This window comes from Meles meles, chromosome 1, assembly GCF_922984935.1.
Source record: "Meles meles chromosome 1, mMelMel3.1 paternal haplotype, whole genome shotgun sequence".
Classification (NCBI taxonomy): Eukaryota; Metazoa; Chordata; class Mammalia; order Carnivora; family Mustelidae; genus Meles; species Meles meles.
Window position 1 is genome coordinate 209,586,089 of NC_060066.1, and position 16,805 is coordinate 209,602,893.

The following is a 16,805-nucleotide window of genomic DNA, read 5'->3' on the forward strand; positions in this document are numbered from 1 at the left end:
AATCATACTTCAGGGGCGCCTGGGTGGCTCAGTGGGTTAAGCCTCTGCCTTCGGCTCGGGTCATGATCTCAGGGTCCTGGGATCGAGCCCCACATCGGGCTCTCTGCTCGGCAGGGAGCCTGCTTCCCCCTCTCTCTGCGTGCCTCTCTGCCTATTTGTGATCTCTCTCTGTCAAATAAATAAATAAAATCTTTAAAAAAAATCATACTTCAAGAAAGCTGGCTAGAAAGAAAAATTAAGAAAAATCCAGAAATACAAAAATGCCATATGACCTAGCAATTTAACTCCCAGAGGTCTACTCAAGAGGACTGAAAACGTACACCCACGTCGGACTTGCACACAGTGCTCTCAGTGGTGTGGTTCAGGTTGGCCAAAACTGGAGGTAACCTAACTGTGGGTCAGCCGGTGAGCTGCTGGACTCGAGATGGTCTGCCCATACAATGGGTACAGAAGAAAGCAATACAAGGGAAGTGCTGCTGGATGCCAGCCCATGGAGAAGCCACAAAAGCGCTCACTGAAAGGAGGCAGGCACGGGGGACCACATACAGGATGATTCCATTTACCAGAAATGTCCAGAAAAGGTAAATTTACAGTGGCAGATTAGTGCCTGCCTGGGGTGGGTGGTGAGAGTCTTGGTAAACAGACACAGAGGATCTCATCTGGGAAGGAAAGTGCTCACACTGATTATGAGTGTACCACTCAGTAAGATACGGAAAGTCAGGAACTGCACCTTTGAAACGGGTGAGTGTTATGATATGTAAAATGCACTTCGGTAGCTTCGTGTAAAAAAAATTTTTTTTAAAACCTCTCCAACGTTGGGTGAAGTAAAGTCATCACAGGTAAGACACCAAAACCGTAAGCTGTAAAAACAAAAATGAAAACAACAAAATAAAACAAAACAAAAAAAGAAACCCAAAGATAAAAGGACATCAGCAATTTTTAAATCTTTTGCAAAAGACAATGTCAAAAAGAAAAAGGTAGCCACGGGCCATGAGGAAATACTGACAGACAGACATCCAACAAAGCACAGGAATCCAGAAGATGGGAAGAACACTTCCAACTCAAGAAGATGATTAAAGATTGGCAAAAGATGGAACAGCCACTTCAAGAAAGAAGCTATGCAAATGCTTCTTTGCAGTGAGCACGTAAAGAGATGCTCGACGTGATTAGCCATCCCGGAAACGTAATCTCAAAGCACTATGAGATACCACTGTATACTCATGAAAACTGCTGGCGTTAGAAAAGACAGAACATCCAACAGCAAGGCTACGGGGCGACCACATCTTTCACACGTTGCTGATGGGGATGGGAAACAGTGCAACCACTTTGAAAACGAGTTTGGCATTTTCTTTTTTTTTTTTTTAGAGATTTTCTTTTAAAGATTTTATTTATTTATTTGACAGACAGAGATCACAAGTAGGCAGAGAGGCAGGCAGAGAGAGAGAGGGAGAAGCAGTCTCCCTGCTGAGCAGAGAGCCCGATGCGAGGCTCGATCCCAGGACCCTGAGATCATGACCTGAGCCGAAGGCAGAGGCTTAACCCACTGAGCCACCCAGGCGCCCCCACATTCAACTTTTTAAAGTGGCCCCCCCCGCAATTTCTGAGACCTACAAAAGAATGTAACATTATGTAAGTTATGAAGCATGACAAATTAGCATCCTAAACCCACCTACTCTACCAGCTAAAGCTTTTCCAACACCACTGCAACCAGCCACGTGCTCCTCTCACCCAAGGGAAACCATCATCCGCAGTCAGTGTGTTTTCTAACTCAAACCTTCCGCGGGGTACGAAAAGCTGGGAACGTGCCCACCGGGACAAGGACTGCACTTCTCAGCCTCCTGTGCAGACGGGTGTGTGTCCTTAGAAGGCTGACCCTTCTCCCTCCTGTCCCTCCTCGTGCTGGCTGGACAGCAGAAGGGACAGCTGGGGCTGGAGCGCAGGCCGGCTGCCGGCCAGGTGTTGGGGTGCAGAGCACGTTCACAGAACTGAGAAATAGTCTTCCATCTCGTTTAAGGCCATTCTTGTCTTGGGTTTCCTGTTAGTTGTTGCAGAAACTTGTAAAATGAACACAGGCTGCACTGTGGGCAATCCTACCTACCACCAGCACCAAAGACGCTTTCAGCGGCCTAAGAAACCTAAGGCATGGGGTCCTTCACTTGGCTCTTTCCTGCGACACTTGCCCTCCTCAGGGTCTACAAATGGCACTTAGGCGGCATCCACATGGCACGGCAATGGGGGAAACACAAAGCACAGAACACACAGGGTGCCAGCTCTCGAAATGCTAAACCACTTATTAAACCAGTCACACGGGCAAAAGAAAAAATATAATTTCCTAGAAATCAGAGAAATATTTCCTGCAATACACAAACCAAACACTCCTATGTAAGTCAAAAGCAAGATGTGCCTTCATAAATTCCGAAAGCTCTCCCCGTCGCCCCCAGCAAGATGGCATGGGTTAGTCCTCGCTGGACTCCCGCAAGCACTGGGCTTTCCTCTAAATGGTCAAACGGCGGCCTCATGAAGGCAAGGCCCGTCCTCTGCTCCCGCAGCCCGCATGGCCGAGCACGCAGGAGGCCCCACTCGCTGGCTGCCTGGGAAGCCCCCCACCCCCGCTGGCGGTGTTACAGAAACGGCCTGTCGGTTCCCACGCGCATCTCCGCTACCACCCACCCATTCCACAAGCACTTCCAGAGCTGAGGCTGAGTGCTGGGCTACAGATTTAAAAAAAAAAGAAAAGAAGCCTCTAATTCCAGAACTCCGACATAAAAGAAAAGACAAGTGAATACACACTTAAGGGTAGTATGGCAGGAAACCGGACTGAGCGCAGGCCAAAGGGAACCTCCGTCCTGCTGGAACAGAGGCATCCAAGAGCGTCCCTGGAGGAGCTGGTGTCTGCCCCGGACCCTGAGGGACAGCAATGAGCTGGCCGGGCAAAGAGGGGAAGGCGCTCCGGCAGAGCATCTGGAGAGCCCCTCACTCAGTCCCAGAACACCTTCCCGAACTCCACGCAGCATCCTCTCAGATGATATAAGTAATTGTCATATTAGTCTAAGAATAATATGGTCAGACAGGTAATACAGCCTCAAGAATGATTAGGTGACACATTTTGATGTAAAAAAAAAAAAAATCAATGTACTTCTGACGGTCCGTGTGCCTTTGCCTTGTTAGCCTGGGTGCTCTTACCCATCTTGGTTGGTGAATGAACTGACCATGTCCCCCTCCGCCCGCCCAGGTAAGCCTCTCCCACGGTCTGAAGCGCCCCTTTGCCTCATCTGCGCCACGGCTTCACCTGGACCTACTTCGCAGGCGCCGCTGTTTGCTTAACTGCCTTTTCTGCTCAACAGGAAAAACTAGAGAAAGCAACTAGGCCTTATTAATCTCTTCCCTGTAGGGGTCTAGCACAGTGCCTGGCCCATAGCAGGAATGAAATAATAAATGCTTGCTCAGTGAATGAAGATAGCCAAGGTAAGTACAGGGTGCTAAACAGGGCTATGAAGAAGCATGGTGAGAAAGAACCCACACTCTCGAGATTTCTAATCAAACGTCAAAGCCTTTCAATAACCTCACACACGTACATCCTAACTGGAGCTATACAGGTCACTCTTGAAAAGGCCTAAGTTGGTTAACAAAGACAGTGAGGGAAAATATTTAAGCCTAAGAAAAAAATATTATCCTACAAAATTTACAATGGCCCTGCCTAAATCCCAAAGCTACCTTGCTTCTTGTTTCTTTGGGAAACAGCTTGCAGGAAATCAATCAAGCACTTATCAGAACTTTACGCTCAGGACTGGATAGGCGCTGTGAATATACACACGTACCGATTCCTGATTCAAAGTTGGAGAAAAAAGAAAGCAAAACGAGAAGCAGAGAACATCAGATTTCCTCTCGAATCCCAGTCTGACTTTTCCTGAGCTCTGCCTGACTTTCCTCTGAGCCCTGACAACACTGGTTTATTCTCACACCAGGTGACATCAAGCTTCCCCTCAATGTCAACCTCCTACTGCTCTCACAAAGACTTCTCTGACTTCTCTAGCCCACATTAATTTTTCTCTTTTCTGTATTCTTACGGAATTTCTTGTCTGTATAATTAATTTTGGCATTAAATCACAATGTCTTCGATTATTATCCTTTTCTTAAGAGTTCATCTTTTCTCTCCCAGAGAGCCTGTAAGATTTTTAAGGATCATGTTTTGTATCTCTGATGACACACAGTAGATGCTTAGCAAACACGGATGGATTTGACCTGGTACCTTTCTGGCAGGTGTCCAAGTTCTCTTTGCTGACACAGGCATTTGCTACCATCTCAAGGTCAACCGCATTCACCAAAGAGCAGAGATACCAAAAGAGGTACAGAGTGGGACATCTGCCACCAAAGCATAAGGGCCAGTGGGTCCAAAGGGGATCATCCAAGAGCACCGGACTCCCCCGGGCGGTCTTGAAAAGCTTACCCCTCCTCAAGACGTGAGCATCTGGGGCTGAGCCAGAGGATCCCATTTTCTGGGCTAAGGTTCAGAGATGGACTATCTGTCCTTAAAGAGCCAAGACATGGAAAGGAAAGGGCTCTAGATGTGAAATGGGCAGGAATACACATGAGCGGAGGCCATAAATCCCTCCCGGGACGCAGACAATGCCTCAGTGATAAGCATGCAGATTGCACACCTAGTTCAGAAACTCCCCTGAGTTTGCTTGTAATTAAGGGGGTTAGAAAGGTAAAAAAAATATATAAACCCAATTAATCATTTAAATATTTAAAGTCAGATTTTTTCCTCACTCCAGGATTAGTGTATTTCATAACGCCGGCAGCAGACAGCCCTGGTTTTTACTGGGGTTCATTTTAGAGCATGTTTAAACTAGTCAGATTGAGTGATGCTTCCAGCAACTAATCGCATGTCAAATAAAAGATATTTTATGTAATAAATTACCGCTACAAGTAATTCAAATGTCATTTATCAGTTTTATTATCAGTCAGGCAAAGTCTTGTTTCTCTATATTAATCAAAATCAAGCTTTTTTTTTTTTTCCTTTTGAGCAGTTTTGACACCTCTTGGCAAAAGTACAGAAGTGAAGAGGTAGAGTCACCCCCGAGCTGAAAGGAGCGGTGTGACAGTCCAAGAGGAGGGAAGCGCAACGATGACGAGCAGAAACTCCAGGGATTTCAAATTGCCATTACCATTGTTTTTATACTAGCGTCAAAGCAGGAAGGAGTCTGTCTCTAAGAAGATGTATTTTATTTTTAGGGCTGGGAGACTCTTAAAAATACTCCTACCTAAATACCTAAACGTGTAATGCTTCTTCTCAGAGAGACCTGGACAGAAGAATCTAGATGACGGCACTGTCCCCCTCCACACCCCCCTTCTCCTTTTTCAGAAAGACCAACAGTTTAACCCCTTGTGCCTACCAGAAGTCAACACGCACATGAGGTTTTAGGCCAACTCTGTGACCACCGGAACAATCTGTTCTGAGCAAGAAGTTTCTAAGTAGCCGAGAGACCTGTTTGGTTTTAAGCCATGGAGGAACAGCTGGAACAGAACAGATGTGCGTCTTAGACAATTCTGCACCCCAGCTGCCACTGCCTGTCCTCAACAAATCCCATTAAATGGCTGGGCCCGGGGACATGACTAAAGAAAAAGTGTGGAGACCTAGTCTTTGGATAGAAGGAAACATGGAGAGTATGTTTAGTGACCCAAAACAAACACAACAGATGGGAAAGAATGCTGGCCAGGAAGGAGACGTGGGTCCCAGGCTGACACGTGGTCGCTCCTGACTCAGTAGCTCCAGTACAAGGGCTCACCGCTGAGCACAGTTTCTTGGGTCTCAGAGGGCAGAGGATGCCAGTGGTTTGTGAGACAAGGTGACTGCGGATGAAGTGAACTTGAATTCTGTTCCCTGACCTCGCCCATTCAGCCTTATCCAGAAAGCAAAAGGAGATGTCTAACTGAGATCTGTGACACCATAACCCACCGCCCAGGCCCCTGCACTGCCTGAGGCCGTAAGGGCGGCAGAGTAAGGGGCCAGACCACGTGGTGGGGTCCAAACAAGCCCGGCTTGGAAGGCATTTTGTTATGCCTTCCAAAATCTGACATCTAACACTGTTTTAAATTAACAAGTTTTGAAAAAATAAAACTTCCGAGATAGACAATTAAAATGAAGACAATTACAGAAAAGGCATTTTGAAAGACAACAGATCCGAGGCTGAGTTATGTTCAAGACATGAAACTTGAGCTATTTTCCATCACTCTGAAGTGAATTTTAATCTTTTTCGACTTTTCGTAAGTGACTTAAAGAAGGGGTTCTAGCCGTATTTTGGAGATTGTACATTTATTACCAGTTTGAAGAAGCATTATTCTTCAAACAGCTTCGCTTAAAAACAGCATGGGTATGTTCTCATGTAATAATTAAAAGTGAACTCAAAAAGGACCTTTTTACGTTTAATTTGAAATTCTCTAAGAGACGGTCACCACACAAATACACATGGTATAGCCAGGAGAAGGGAGGAAGGGAGGAAGGGGGGAAGGGAAAAGGGAGGAAGGAAGGAGCCACCCCAAATCTACTAACATTAACTTTAAAAAGTAAAATTAGGGGATGCCTGGGTGGCTCAGTGGGTTAAGCCGCTGCCTTCGGCTCAGGTTATGATCTCAGGGTCCTGGGATCGAGTCCCACATCGGGCTCTCTGCTCGGCGGCGAGCCTGCTTCCCCCTCTCTCTCTCTGCCTGCCTCTCTGTCTACTTGTGGTCTCTCTCTGTCAAATAAATAAATAAATAAAAATCTTAAAAAAAAAAAAAGTAAAATTAGGAGAGGAGTCATTTCAGTGAGCTTAGAACGGGGTCATGAATCAGACGTTCACGTACCTGATGAAAGAGTGACGCGCAAAGCACGGTGTAAGAAAATAGAAACAGAACCAAGAAATACTTTTATAGATTCTTACTTGTAACCAGAATATTTGAAACAACACAATATACTCATTTACTCTGGTCCCTCGTCTCTTCTTAAACCTTTGTCACATACTTAAAAGTTTGTCTAGGAGAGGATCTGGGTGTGGCACATTCCTTTGGGAAAACCCAAGAGCTAGTCTACCAGTCCCAGTTAAACCCCCCTGGCTTTCTGCGTTTGGGAGCTGGGAAGCACTGCTCTTTGGCCAGAGTCCTGAGCCCCGGTCAAGGTCAAAGCAGGAGTGTGAGCGGATGACTTACTGTACGGCTGAGAAATGAGGTGCGGGGGCTGGACAGGAACTGCCTGTGTGGCTGGGCCCAAGGGCGGAGGCTCGTCGGCAGCCGTGCCCGACTGCTGGAAAGCCAAATCGATCTCTTCATCTGTCAGCCCTGGGGGGAGAAGAGGACATAATTGCAGGTGAATACCTTTTGCCACTGTCCCTGGACACAACGAACTCTTCAAAATCTTCGTTGAGAAAAGACCCTGAGAGCCACAGAGTGCCTAGCATCCTGGTAAGTTTCCTCTCCGATTTCGGATTCTCCGGAACCTCTCTCAGTTGCAATTTAACCTTAAGCGACAGAATATTAGCCTCCACACTGCTTCCAAATGTGGCTCATTCAATTTCCTTAATTTATCCTTGAGTTTATTGCTGCTTTTGAAGTCACTCCGTACTGCAATTCTCCATTCTTCCCCCGAAAACAGATACCATCAACTGCAAATGTGACTCATTTTAATCTGTAATGGTGTTAAAAAAAGAGGGGGAAAAACTAACAATAATGCATGAAAACAGACAGGGAAACAAAAAACTAATTATTGGGTGAGACGACTAATTAGTCTCGATCGTTTCCGAAGACGGGAATAATTTGCTTTATTTTATGACAAATGCAGAAATAAAAAGAAAAATCAGGACTGACTGTGATTAGTATGAATGGGATATAGAATGTAAAGAAGAAAATAAAACAAGAAAACAGATCAAAACAAGGCCAGGCCCAAACTTTCAGATGGTTATTGCTCTAGCCTAGCACAGGCTGCCTGTACCGCCCTTGGCTAGCTTTTCCGCTTCTCTTTGTCTTAATCCTCCGACACCAGCGCGCTGTGCTCAGGACGGCCGGGGAATGGCAGGGCGCCATCTGCAGTGGCTGCCGGGTGTGGCGAGGATCTGCCCACGGGAGAGTAACAGGCCGGGGTGGGCCAGATGAGACCCCACTTCCAGGGGGTACACGGCTGCGGCCGACTGGGGACGCTGGCCCTGTGGGAAGAGGACGAGTGTGCCCACTCACCGACAAACAGGAACAGGTGTGGCGCACAGGTATGAGAAAGACTTGCCCACAAGGCCGGTCCGAGAAGTGGGTACAGTGGGTACAAAAGTGCTCGGGCCACCGAGAGTGGGAGCAGCAGTGGGGAGATATCGCTAAGTCTGCAGACACCCCTCTGGCCAGCCTGTGCTGTTCCAGGAATCCCAGGATCCAGGGCGGCTGCCACACAGAGCCTTTACACGAGGGGCCGAGAGCTTCTCCCCACTGGCGGGCAGCTCTCCACCCGGGCCGTGGCACCGTGGATCCGCCCCGGGGGGGAGAGGAAGTACTCGGAGGACGGGCATCTTCCAGCTTCGGTGCCGCACGCTCTGTGCCACGGGGCTGACAGATGGAGCACATTAATGCTCCGAAGCCCAGTGCTGCCCACACCACACTGGCATGTGGCAGGCTGAGCGCCTCTGCCCCTTCCCAGGTCGGCAACAAGGCCTGAACTACTCTGACTGCGGGCCCTGCCCCTCCCTGCGCTGAGCAGTTGAGCACTGTGCCCCCTTTGAAACCGCGGCCCTGCCCCTTCCCCCTCTCGGCACCCAGGGGAGCCAGCCAGCGGTGGGCAAGGCCGCCCCTCTGGGAAGCCTGAGTGCTGCTGGCCCTCCTCCCCCCACAGCACACCCCGCTCTCCACGCACTGTCAGGGCAGATGAAAAGGCCGGCGCCAGCACCTTCAGGGACAAAAGTATGTGGGGCTATACTGTGCCGCTCCTCCTCCCAAATTCCCCGCTTGCCCCAAAGGCCTCCTGAGAGAAACAGGGAGCAGGACAGCCGGGCAGGAACCCTGAGCGTGTGTCTCTCAGGTTCCATCCAGCTTGGAGGCACGGCCCTCAACTTCCAAAGGGGAAGGGGAACCCCCTTCAGAGTTCTGGGAGGAAAGACCCGGTTTTAACGAGTTCATCATCAGCCGCAGGAGAAGCAGGCACGCATGCGGCATGGGCCGGGACGGGTGGTCACCAGTACACCCTGGGATTTCATAAACCTGGTGGTTTGTGTGCCTTGTCAGCCGCTGGCTGCAAATGAGGATAATTTTCCCAAAAGGAGCATTCAGTTGCTTTCTCATTTTCCCTTTTGGCTCTTTCAAATATAAACAAGTACGAGAACGTTTAACGCTGGGGAAATATACAGTAAGTCACCGGCTTGTGCTGCGGCCCTGAGAGCGGAGCTGGTTAAAGGGACAGCACTCCCTGCCCGTTGCTCTGCCCTCTGGCCCACAGCTCCTACAAAGCCTATTTTCCTAATAAAACATGTTCCTTGCATTATTGCAGCCGAGCCCACTAGTGAGGCCGCGGTTTAAAGGGCATCAGCACTTCCTTCCAAGCTCTTGTTTTTCAGAGACCTTATCATTTGATGCTCTAAATTTACATTGGCTGGAATTCTGATATCCCCAGTCCTCCGGAGAGCCAGGATTTTGATTTAGTTACATAAAATGAATCACTTTTCTTCTTGTAAAAAAAAAAAAAAAAGGCATTTTCATGATCTCACTGAATAATATAATTTCAGAGCTGGACCATGATCCCAGTCACTGCGTTCATTTAACAGATAAAGAACAACAACTCAGCCCAAGGAGGGGGAAAACGTGCCTCAGAACCAGCGAGGCAGGGCACGGTGCTGCTGGCTTGACGACCCGCGGCTCCACAGCTCTCTGTCTGGGGCCTGGTGACCGCCCCTTCGAGCACAGAAACAACAAAAGGCAGCTTCTGAGACCACGTCTTACGTCTTCAAGCTTGTGAGAGGTTGCGAGAAGCACCAGATGGCCTCTCTGAGCCCCACGTGGCACCCCCAGCTCCAGGCGAGGGCTGACGAATGGTGTTGGGAGGCGAGAGACCAAAGAAGCACAGGAGGAGAGCGCCTGCACCCTATCTGCAAATGACACCGGGACAACTTTTTGTACAACTCCGGAATGACAAGGGTAGTGTCCCCGCGTCGTTCTAATATTCTAACTCCCAGTAAATCCGGAGGCCTCTCACAGACCGGTGCCCATGCTTCCCTCAGAGCCCCCTTCCTTGGAGTGTCCCCAGCTCGGGGGCACTGGCCAGCCAGGTTCAGGCTCAGGTTCAGGACTCTCTCAACTCAGGGGACTCATATATCGGACTCACGGAGACTCGGCTGGAAGGGGTGTCCTCTCCTTCAGAACACAGCAGTTAACTGTGCAGTCATGGGCTCCTGGTGCTGAACCGACCCTGCCTTCGGGAAGAGGGACAGCTACAGGACCCACACACAGGACATCCAGGTCCCCGCCCACCCCCGTGAGACAAGCGACGGGGAGCTTAGATCTAGACCTTGCAGAATCCCAAAGGTTAAAAGGAATAATAAAGGAAACCGCCAATTGGAAGTGAATTATATTTGGCCGTGAAGGCTGAGGCACAGGCTATATTATAAAAGGCATCTCTGCGTTGTTTACCATCACCCTGACTAATGCAGACCTTTTTTTTGTTGTTGTTTTAAATAATCTCATGCAAATTAGACACACACACTTCCTTCCAGTTGATTGCTATCTGCAAGGAAAAATCTAACCGCAGAGGGACGGTGCAAGGGCTGAGCAGAGCAGAGATGGGGGCAAAGGGTGTCGCCATCCCGGGGCAGGAAAACTTCCTGCCCTCAAGTCTTCCTTTAGCTGCCACCTTTGGAAGAATCAGCCAATTTCGATAAAGTAAAGCCCAAGATTTTCTTTCAGCTGGAGTATCAGTTTGCATTACGTGGTATCACCAGCACTTTGCATTCACACGCTTTCAGTAACGTCAACCTCTGCCACTTGCCAATTCCAAGAGCTACCAGCCCTGGTCTGTGACAGTTAAAACGTATCATTGACAGAGAATAAAACTAAAAGTCCCGCTTAGGTATTCTGTCCACTCACTAGCTTTGGCCAAGAGGAGGAGAAAGGAGCGAGGGCACCTGTCCAAAGTGAGAAGGCCAGGACGCCTGCCCCTGAGAGGCAGTGTCATTTCACCTTCAAGACCGCAGGTGTCTGGGGGCGCCTGGGTGGCTCAGTCGGTGAAGCGTCTGCCTTCGGCTCAAGTCATGATCCCAGGGTCCTGGGATGGAGCCACAAGTCCGGCTCTCTCTCAGCAGCGGGGGCATCTGCTTCTCCCTCTGCCCCTACCACTGCTCATTCTTTCTCTCTCTCAAATAAGTAAAATCTTTAAAATAAAAAAGAAAAGAAAAGAAAAAAGGCCACAGCTGCCTGACTGGCAAAACCAAGAGCTCTCAGTGCTTGCACACTGTGCAAACGAAGGTCCCGGGCACCAGCCATCAGGGTGGACTCCTTGTCCTCGGCTGTCTGCAATCTACTTCCAGAACCAGTGCCCTTTACAAGGAGATGGCTGCTGCCCCTGTGCGGGAGCTGGCCAAAGATTTCTTTTCCAACACTTTCTCCAGGGTGGGATTCTTTTAAAAGAACAGAGCAAGCAAGCTACAAGCTATTGATTAATCAAGCCCCTTGTTACTGCTGCGGGCAACTGAAGTGCCTTGGGGCTACCACACCTGCTTATTTGTATACCCTAGAAAATCCACAGGTTTGTTTTCTTTTTCTGAAGGTTTCGGTTCAAATGCAAACAAAACCAAACGGGCTGACTTTGTGAGCTGCAGCCTGCTGGCTGGGAGCACAAGGAGGCAGGTTCTTTCCCACCGACTCAGACAAGACTGGGCAGCGGGAAGAGCTTTTCCCTGCGGGATGGGCAGTGCAAGGGCTTCTCAGAATAAGTCACCTCGGTGCTGTCCCCAGTGACCGCGGGGCACTGCCACGGGGCCTGGCCCTATGCAGGTGAAGCAGAAAGACGGGTGACAGCAGACAGCAGCATTCCCTGCATCTTGTAGGTCAAACAACCACCGGGACAGCGGGGTTAGGAATAGTTTGGAAATAAGCAAGGTAATGAACACCCAACGGCACCTTCCAGCCGGGCCTGAGTTTTATAATAAAAATGTCAAGTCTGGCTGGGATTAGGGAAGAGGGCCAGAGGGCCAGCAGCAAAGGGCAGCAGCTGCGGGCTGGCCACTGGGACCATCTTCCTCCCCTGTCACAGTCCGCCCATGCACAGGACTTGGGTGATTCATCTGGGACGCGCGGAGACCGTGCGGGGGTCACCTCTCTGAGAACACTAGTTATCTCCCCATGCGCACTCTGAGAGGAGATGAGGCAGAGAAGACAGCTGGCTAAAAATACTCCCCAAATTAAAAGAAAAATCAACTCTCTCAGAAAAGGCTTGGGGGGGGGAGGGGAAAAAGTATTTTTATTTTATTTTATTAACATTTTGTTGGAACAGTAGAGTACAATAAGGACTCTCAGAGCCTCTAAAAGTCGTTGGATGACCTGTAGACCCCTATTTCCCAGTGCCTTGTATAAAATTGAATTTTTTAAACATAAATTACACGTAATGACGACACTGTAAAAACTAACAGTAATGGAAAGCTGTGCTGTATTTCATTAGCCTGTATTATTCCGTGCCACCTGATCCAGCCGGGCCTTGTTTATGAGTCAGTGTGTTAGCAGATGCCGATGGAAGCATTTGCTTCGACCTTGCTCTTCTCATTGGGGCATGAAATTACGACGGCAGCACCTTGATATTACAGCCATAAATACAGTAAACTGCAAATTTAAGCCAACGGCTCCTATTGTCTCTGAACATAAAGCTGATCGGTATTTATTTAAAAGGAGAACAAAAAAAATATTATATATCACCTTGTTTATGGGGCCTCCCCCACCCACTTTCTTATCCCCTCCCCCAGCCCCCCAACCTGTCTAATTCACTTGGTTAAAATATTAAGCAAATAAGCCAAGTGCTTTCTCCCCTACTGATTAACTATTCCCAAGCGGCGAAAACAGTTTTTGAGAAAACTAGTTCCAAATATCATTACCTCACGAATGAGAGTTTTTATAAAAATTGACCTGATGGTAGGGCCGGTCCCCACCACCCTGACACGAATACGTAAATTCAGGAACAAGACATGAGACTTTCCTGTCTCCTTAAACGAGGAAAGTTTAAACAGCAGGAAAAAAGTCGCTGGTGATGCCCTGAAATTGAATGCCCTCACAGTACCCTTCTAAAAATCGTTAGGTAGAAATGCTCGTTCAAAAAGCAGCAAAACACTGCCTCCTGCCACCTAAGGAAAGCAAGAAAGATACCCAACCATGAATATAATTCTCATCTCAACACAGGGAGCCGGGGACCCCTCATTAAAACTTGCACCAACCCCGTCCTTATCCCAGTGAACCATAAAGACAATATATCCTTTAAATACATTAAATGCGCAAGAAAAATAAACACAAAGACAAAAGGACACTGGATATCACCCAGCACGTCTCCTAGTATAAATCACTGAGTAAAAAGCCAATGCAAAATGTATTGCACTGTTAGCTTCGAGACGGAGGAACCGGGAAGCCTTGCTCTACTGTAAGTCTGAAAGGGAAGGCAGGCTGCTCCCCTGAAGTCAGAGGAAGAGGATTCCTCTGCGTCTCAGAGAGGCAGATGAGAGATGTAAAAACTCAGCCAAGTCCAAGTTTGGATGTTTCAAACAGTTGGTGGTGAAAACGCCAGCACAACAGCAGGCAGGCTTTGCAGCCTCCACTAGTGAAGACTGCAGGACTGTCTGAGCCGCGAATTAAATGCAAGTTTCAGGGATCAATTTCACTCCAAATCAGGCAGGCTGGGGCCACGGGACCCGGTGCTCAGCAGCATCAATGGCCAGGATCACAAGTTTTGTACATTTACTTCGGATACGTTATGCCACAGCCAGACGTACTCCCTTGGAGCCCTAAATTACTTCAGCCACACCAGTCACTGAGCTTAGCTCCTTCCGCCTAAGGAGGAAACTTCCCTATAAAATTTATTGAGCTTCTCTGGGGAGTAGTATAACTGGTGAACAAGACAGAAGTGAGCTGCCCCTCGGTGTAACACAAATTGAGATCTCTCATATGAAAGACTGGGAGGGTTTCCAATCAGCAGCCACGATGTCTATTTTTAGATCTATAGTCTAAAGGGTTTTTTTTTCCTTTTAATCCCTCTCCGCTAAATTAAAAACAAAAACAAAGAGGAGTTGATTTTGTTATTTGATCATCAATTCCAAAGGATTAATAGCACGGCAAATATTGTTGCCGGCTGTGGACGGCAGCATCTACGCCAGCAGGTCCTTGGCAACAGGCTAAGCCAGCCCTGCCACGGCACCCTGTACAAGTCCTGGGGAAGAACTGTGTCTTTAAAGACCGAAGGGTGTGATAATCAGTCATCACAGCTATCTGAATGCCAAGGGCAGCTAAGCCAAAGGTATGTTTGTGCAAAACCCAAATTAATAAGCACTTTTAACTCTACTTGAATCCTGCTCCTGTTTTAGAAGAGGTGAAGAAGTGTATTTTTTTTTTCAATTTTTTTTCCACCTTTGACTTCCAAGCAAGAAATTCAGATCCAGCAGAAAAGCTGAAGCTCATCTGCTTGACCTGTTCTTTTCCTTTCCTTTTTCTTCTGTTTTAAAAATCAAGAGAAAATGATATGGAGAGGGACAGTGACTCACCTACAGCCCCCAGTGAGTCCAGAGGCAGAACCAGATTTTCAACACTGAGTTATTTTTATGGGGGGGTGTTAAGTATGAGCAGCCTGACATGCCTGCTCCCCTCTACTATCAGACACACCTAGAACAGTTTTGATAAGCAAACTCTTAAAATCAATCGTTTCAAAAAGAAAAACAAAAAGAATGTATATGACCACAGGGAGAAAACAAGGTAAAGGGTAGATAGAACTTCTGTGTCAAAAAAAAAAAAATATATGTATCTACACACACACAAACATATCTAGTTAGTCATTGCGGGCATAAAATAAGAGAGAGAGAGAGGACAGAAGTAACTCTGGTTACAGACAGAGAAGAGACCTAGCTGGGGACAGAGGCTGAAGACAGACTTTACACTGTCTATCCTTAGGAACTGTATTCCATGTGAATATATTTCCAATTCAAAAGGATAAACTACTTTTTCTTTTTAAAGATTTTATTTATTTATTTGACAGACAGATCACAAGTAGGCAGAGAGGCAGGCAGAGAGAGGGGGAAGGCAGGCTCCCCACTGAGCAGGGAGCCTGATGCAGGGCTCCGTCCCAGGACCCTGAGATCATGACCTGAGCCGAAGGCAGAGGCTTTTACCCACTGAACCACCCCAGTGCCCCCAAAGGATAAATTACTTTTTAAGAACAAAAAAATATCGAGAAGTGGGGGGGAGGGGGCAAAATCCCTGAATCCGGAGCAAGATCACTTAAAATGGTAATCCCCATTTCCTGGAAGAGAAAAACCAAGACAGAAAAAGGTATAGAAACGAGCCCAGAAACAGACTGGAACGATATCCACATTTTCTGATTTCTTGCTTAACCCATTGTGGCTGTAACCACAGCAGCCAAGTATAAGGTAGCTTGCTTTCTTCTTTTTTTTTTTTTTTTTTAATGTGTGTTTTTAAAAGGCAGGCATCTGTTCTATTTTGACACATCCTGGCTGCCCAAATGTTTCTTTCAGCTCTAAATATTTGCTTCGCCAATGGAAATGTTTCCATCACTGCAACAAAACAAACATTTGCTTTGGGATGGTAGGGACAGCCATAAGCTGTTTCATATGTTACTGATTTGGGAAACGACTTACTGTGGGACCCAAATCAAGGTGGAGATTTTTGCTCCTTAAGGAGAACGGTAGCACCAGAGCTCAGTGTACCAAGACACAGTCACTCCGCTGAACGCTGTGATGGTTCAATGTTCATTTGGGATTTTCTTTAACATCCTGAATCTTAAATATATGATGAAAAGGCTTACTATTTGGCATTCGACTTACTTCCTGAAGTTTTAAATTACTATGCAGCTATCAAACTTTTTAAAAAGTCTTCACGTTAATCTGATATTCACACATTAAAACATTCTATGTCCTAATAGGCCAATACAGTACACAAATTATTTTGTCACCACCTATGTGTGTAGCACAATGACTTTGGTATTGGTTGCTAGAGTCAACATTACTAGCGCAGAGATAAATATTTAGTATTCAACCAAATGCATAAATATTTGAGAGTTGATTTTGCTAGGCAGTGTGAGAACCAAGACCTCATCTTCCCTACCTGTTAAATGGCAGCCTCCTTTAGACCTCTTTCCGCCTCAATTTCTTAGGCTGAAAGAATATTTTGTCTATCTTCTATTTATAATATAAAACATGTAATATTGTATAATATATAAACATAAGATCTGTAACACAGAGACGTATCTATTGACAGTAAAAATAGCACATCGACTGCAAAACACGCAGAAAATAAAAATACGAAAAGTAAAAATCATTCACATTTCCACTCTCCTAGAAATAACAACCAAAATTTATTAAGCCCAAGTGTCAAAGAATAATTTAAGGAGTTTTTGTATTTTTAACTGTTTGAATCCTAAACAGGAGCAGGGCCCCATGTCACTGTACCCGTGGCATCCCGTGGGCCTGTGCAGCGTGTAGCCCATGCAGCGAGCGGTGACAGGGGTAGCCCCTCTGGCTCCCAGTTTACAGGTAAGGAAGCTGGGCTACAGGGACAGTTAGTGGTCTAGCTCAGGTCCCAGTGCCCGCGGGTGGGGACGC

The 16,805-nt window shown here is 47.3% G+C and overlaps 1 protein-coding gene across 2 annotated transcripts in view; it reads right to left on the reverse strand.

The window, feature by feature from the left end:
* The window catches only part of PEX14 (peroxisomal biogenesis factor 14), a 137,339-nt gene that overhangs the window by 19,335 nt on the left and 101,199 nt on the right, over positions 1 to 16,805 (reverse strand). For both annotated transcript variants that reach the window (XM_046010448.1, XM_046010449.1), the window contains exon 4: positions 7,189 to 7,317. In XM_046010448.1, the coding sequence (XP_045866404.1) occupies positions 7,189 to 7,317 (129 nt within the window). The remainder of the gene's footprint in view (positions 1 to 7,188; positions 7,318 to 16,805) is intronic.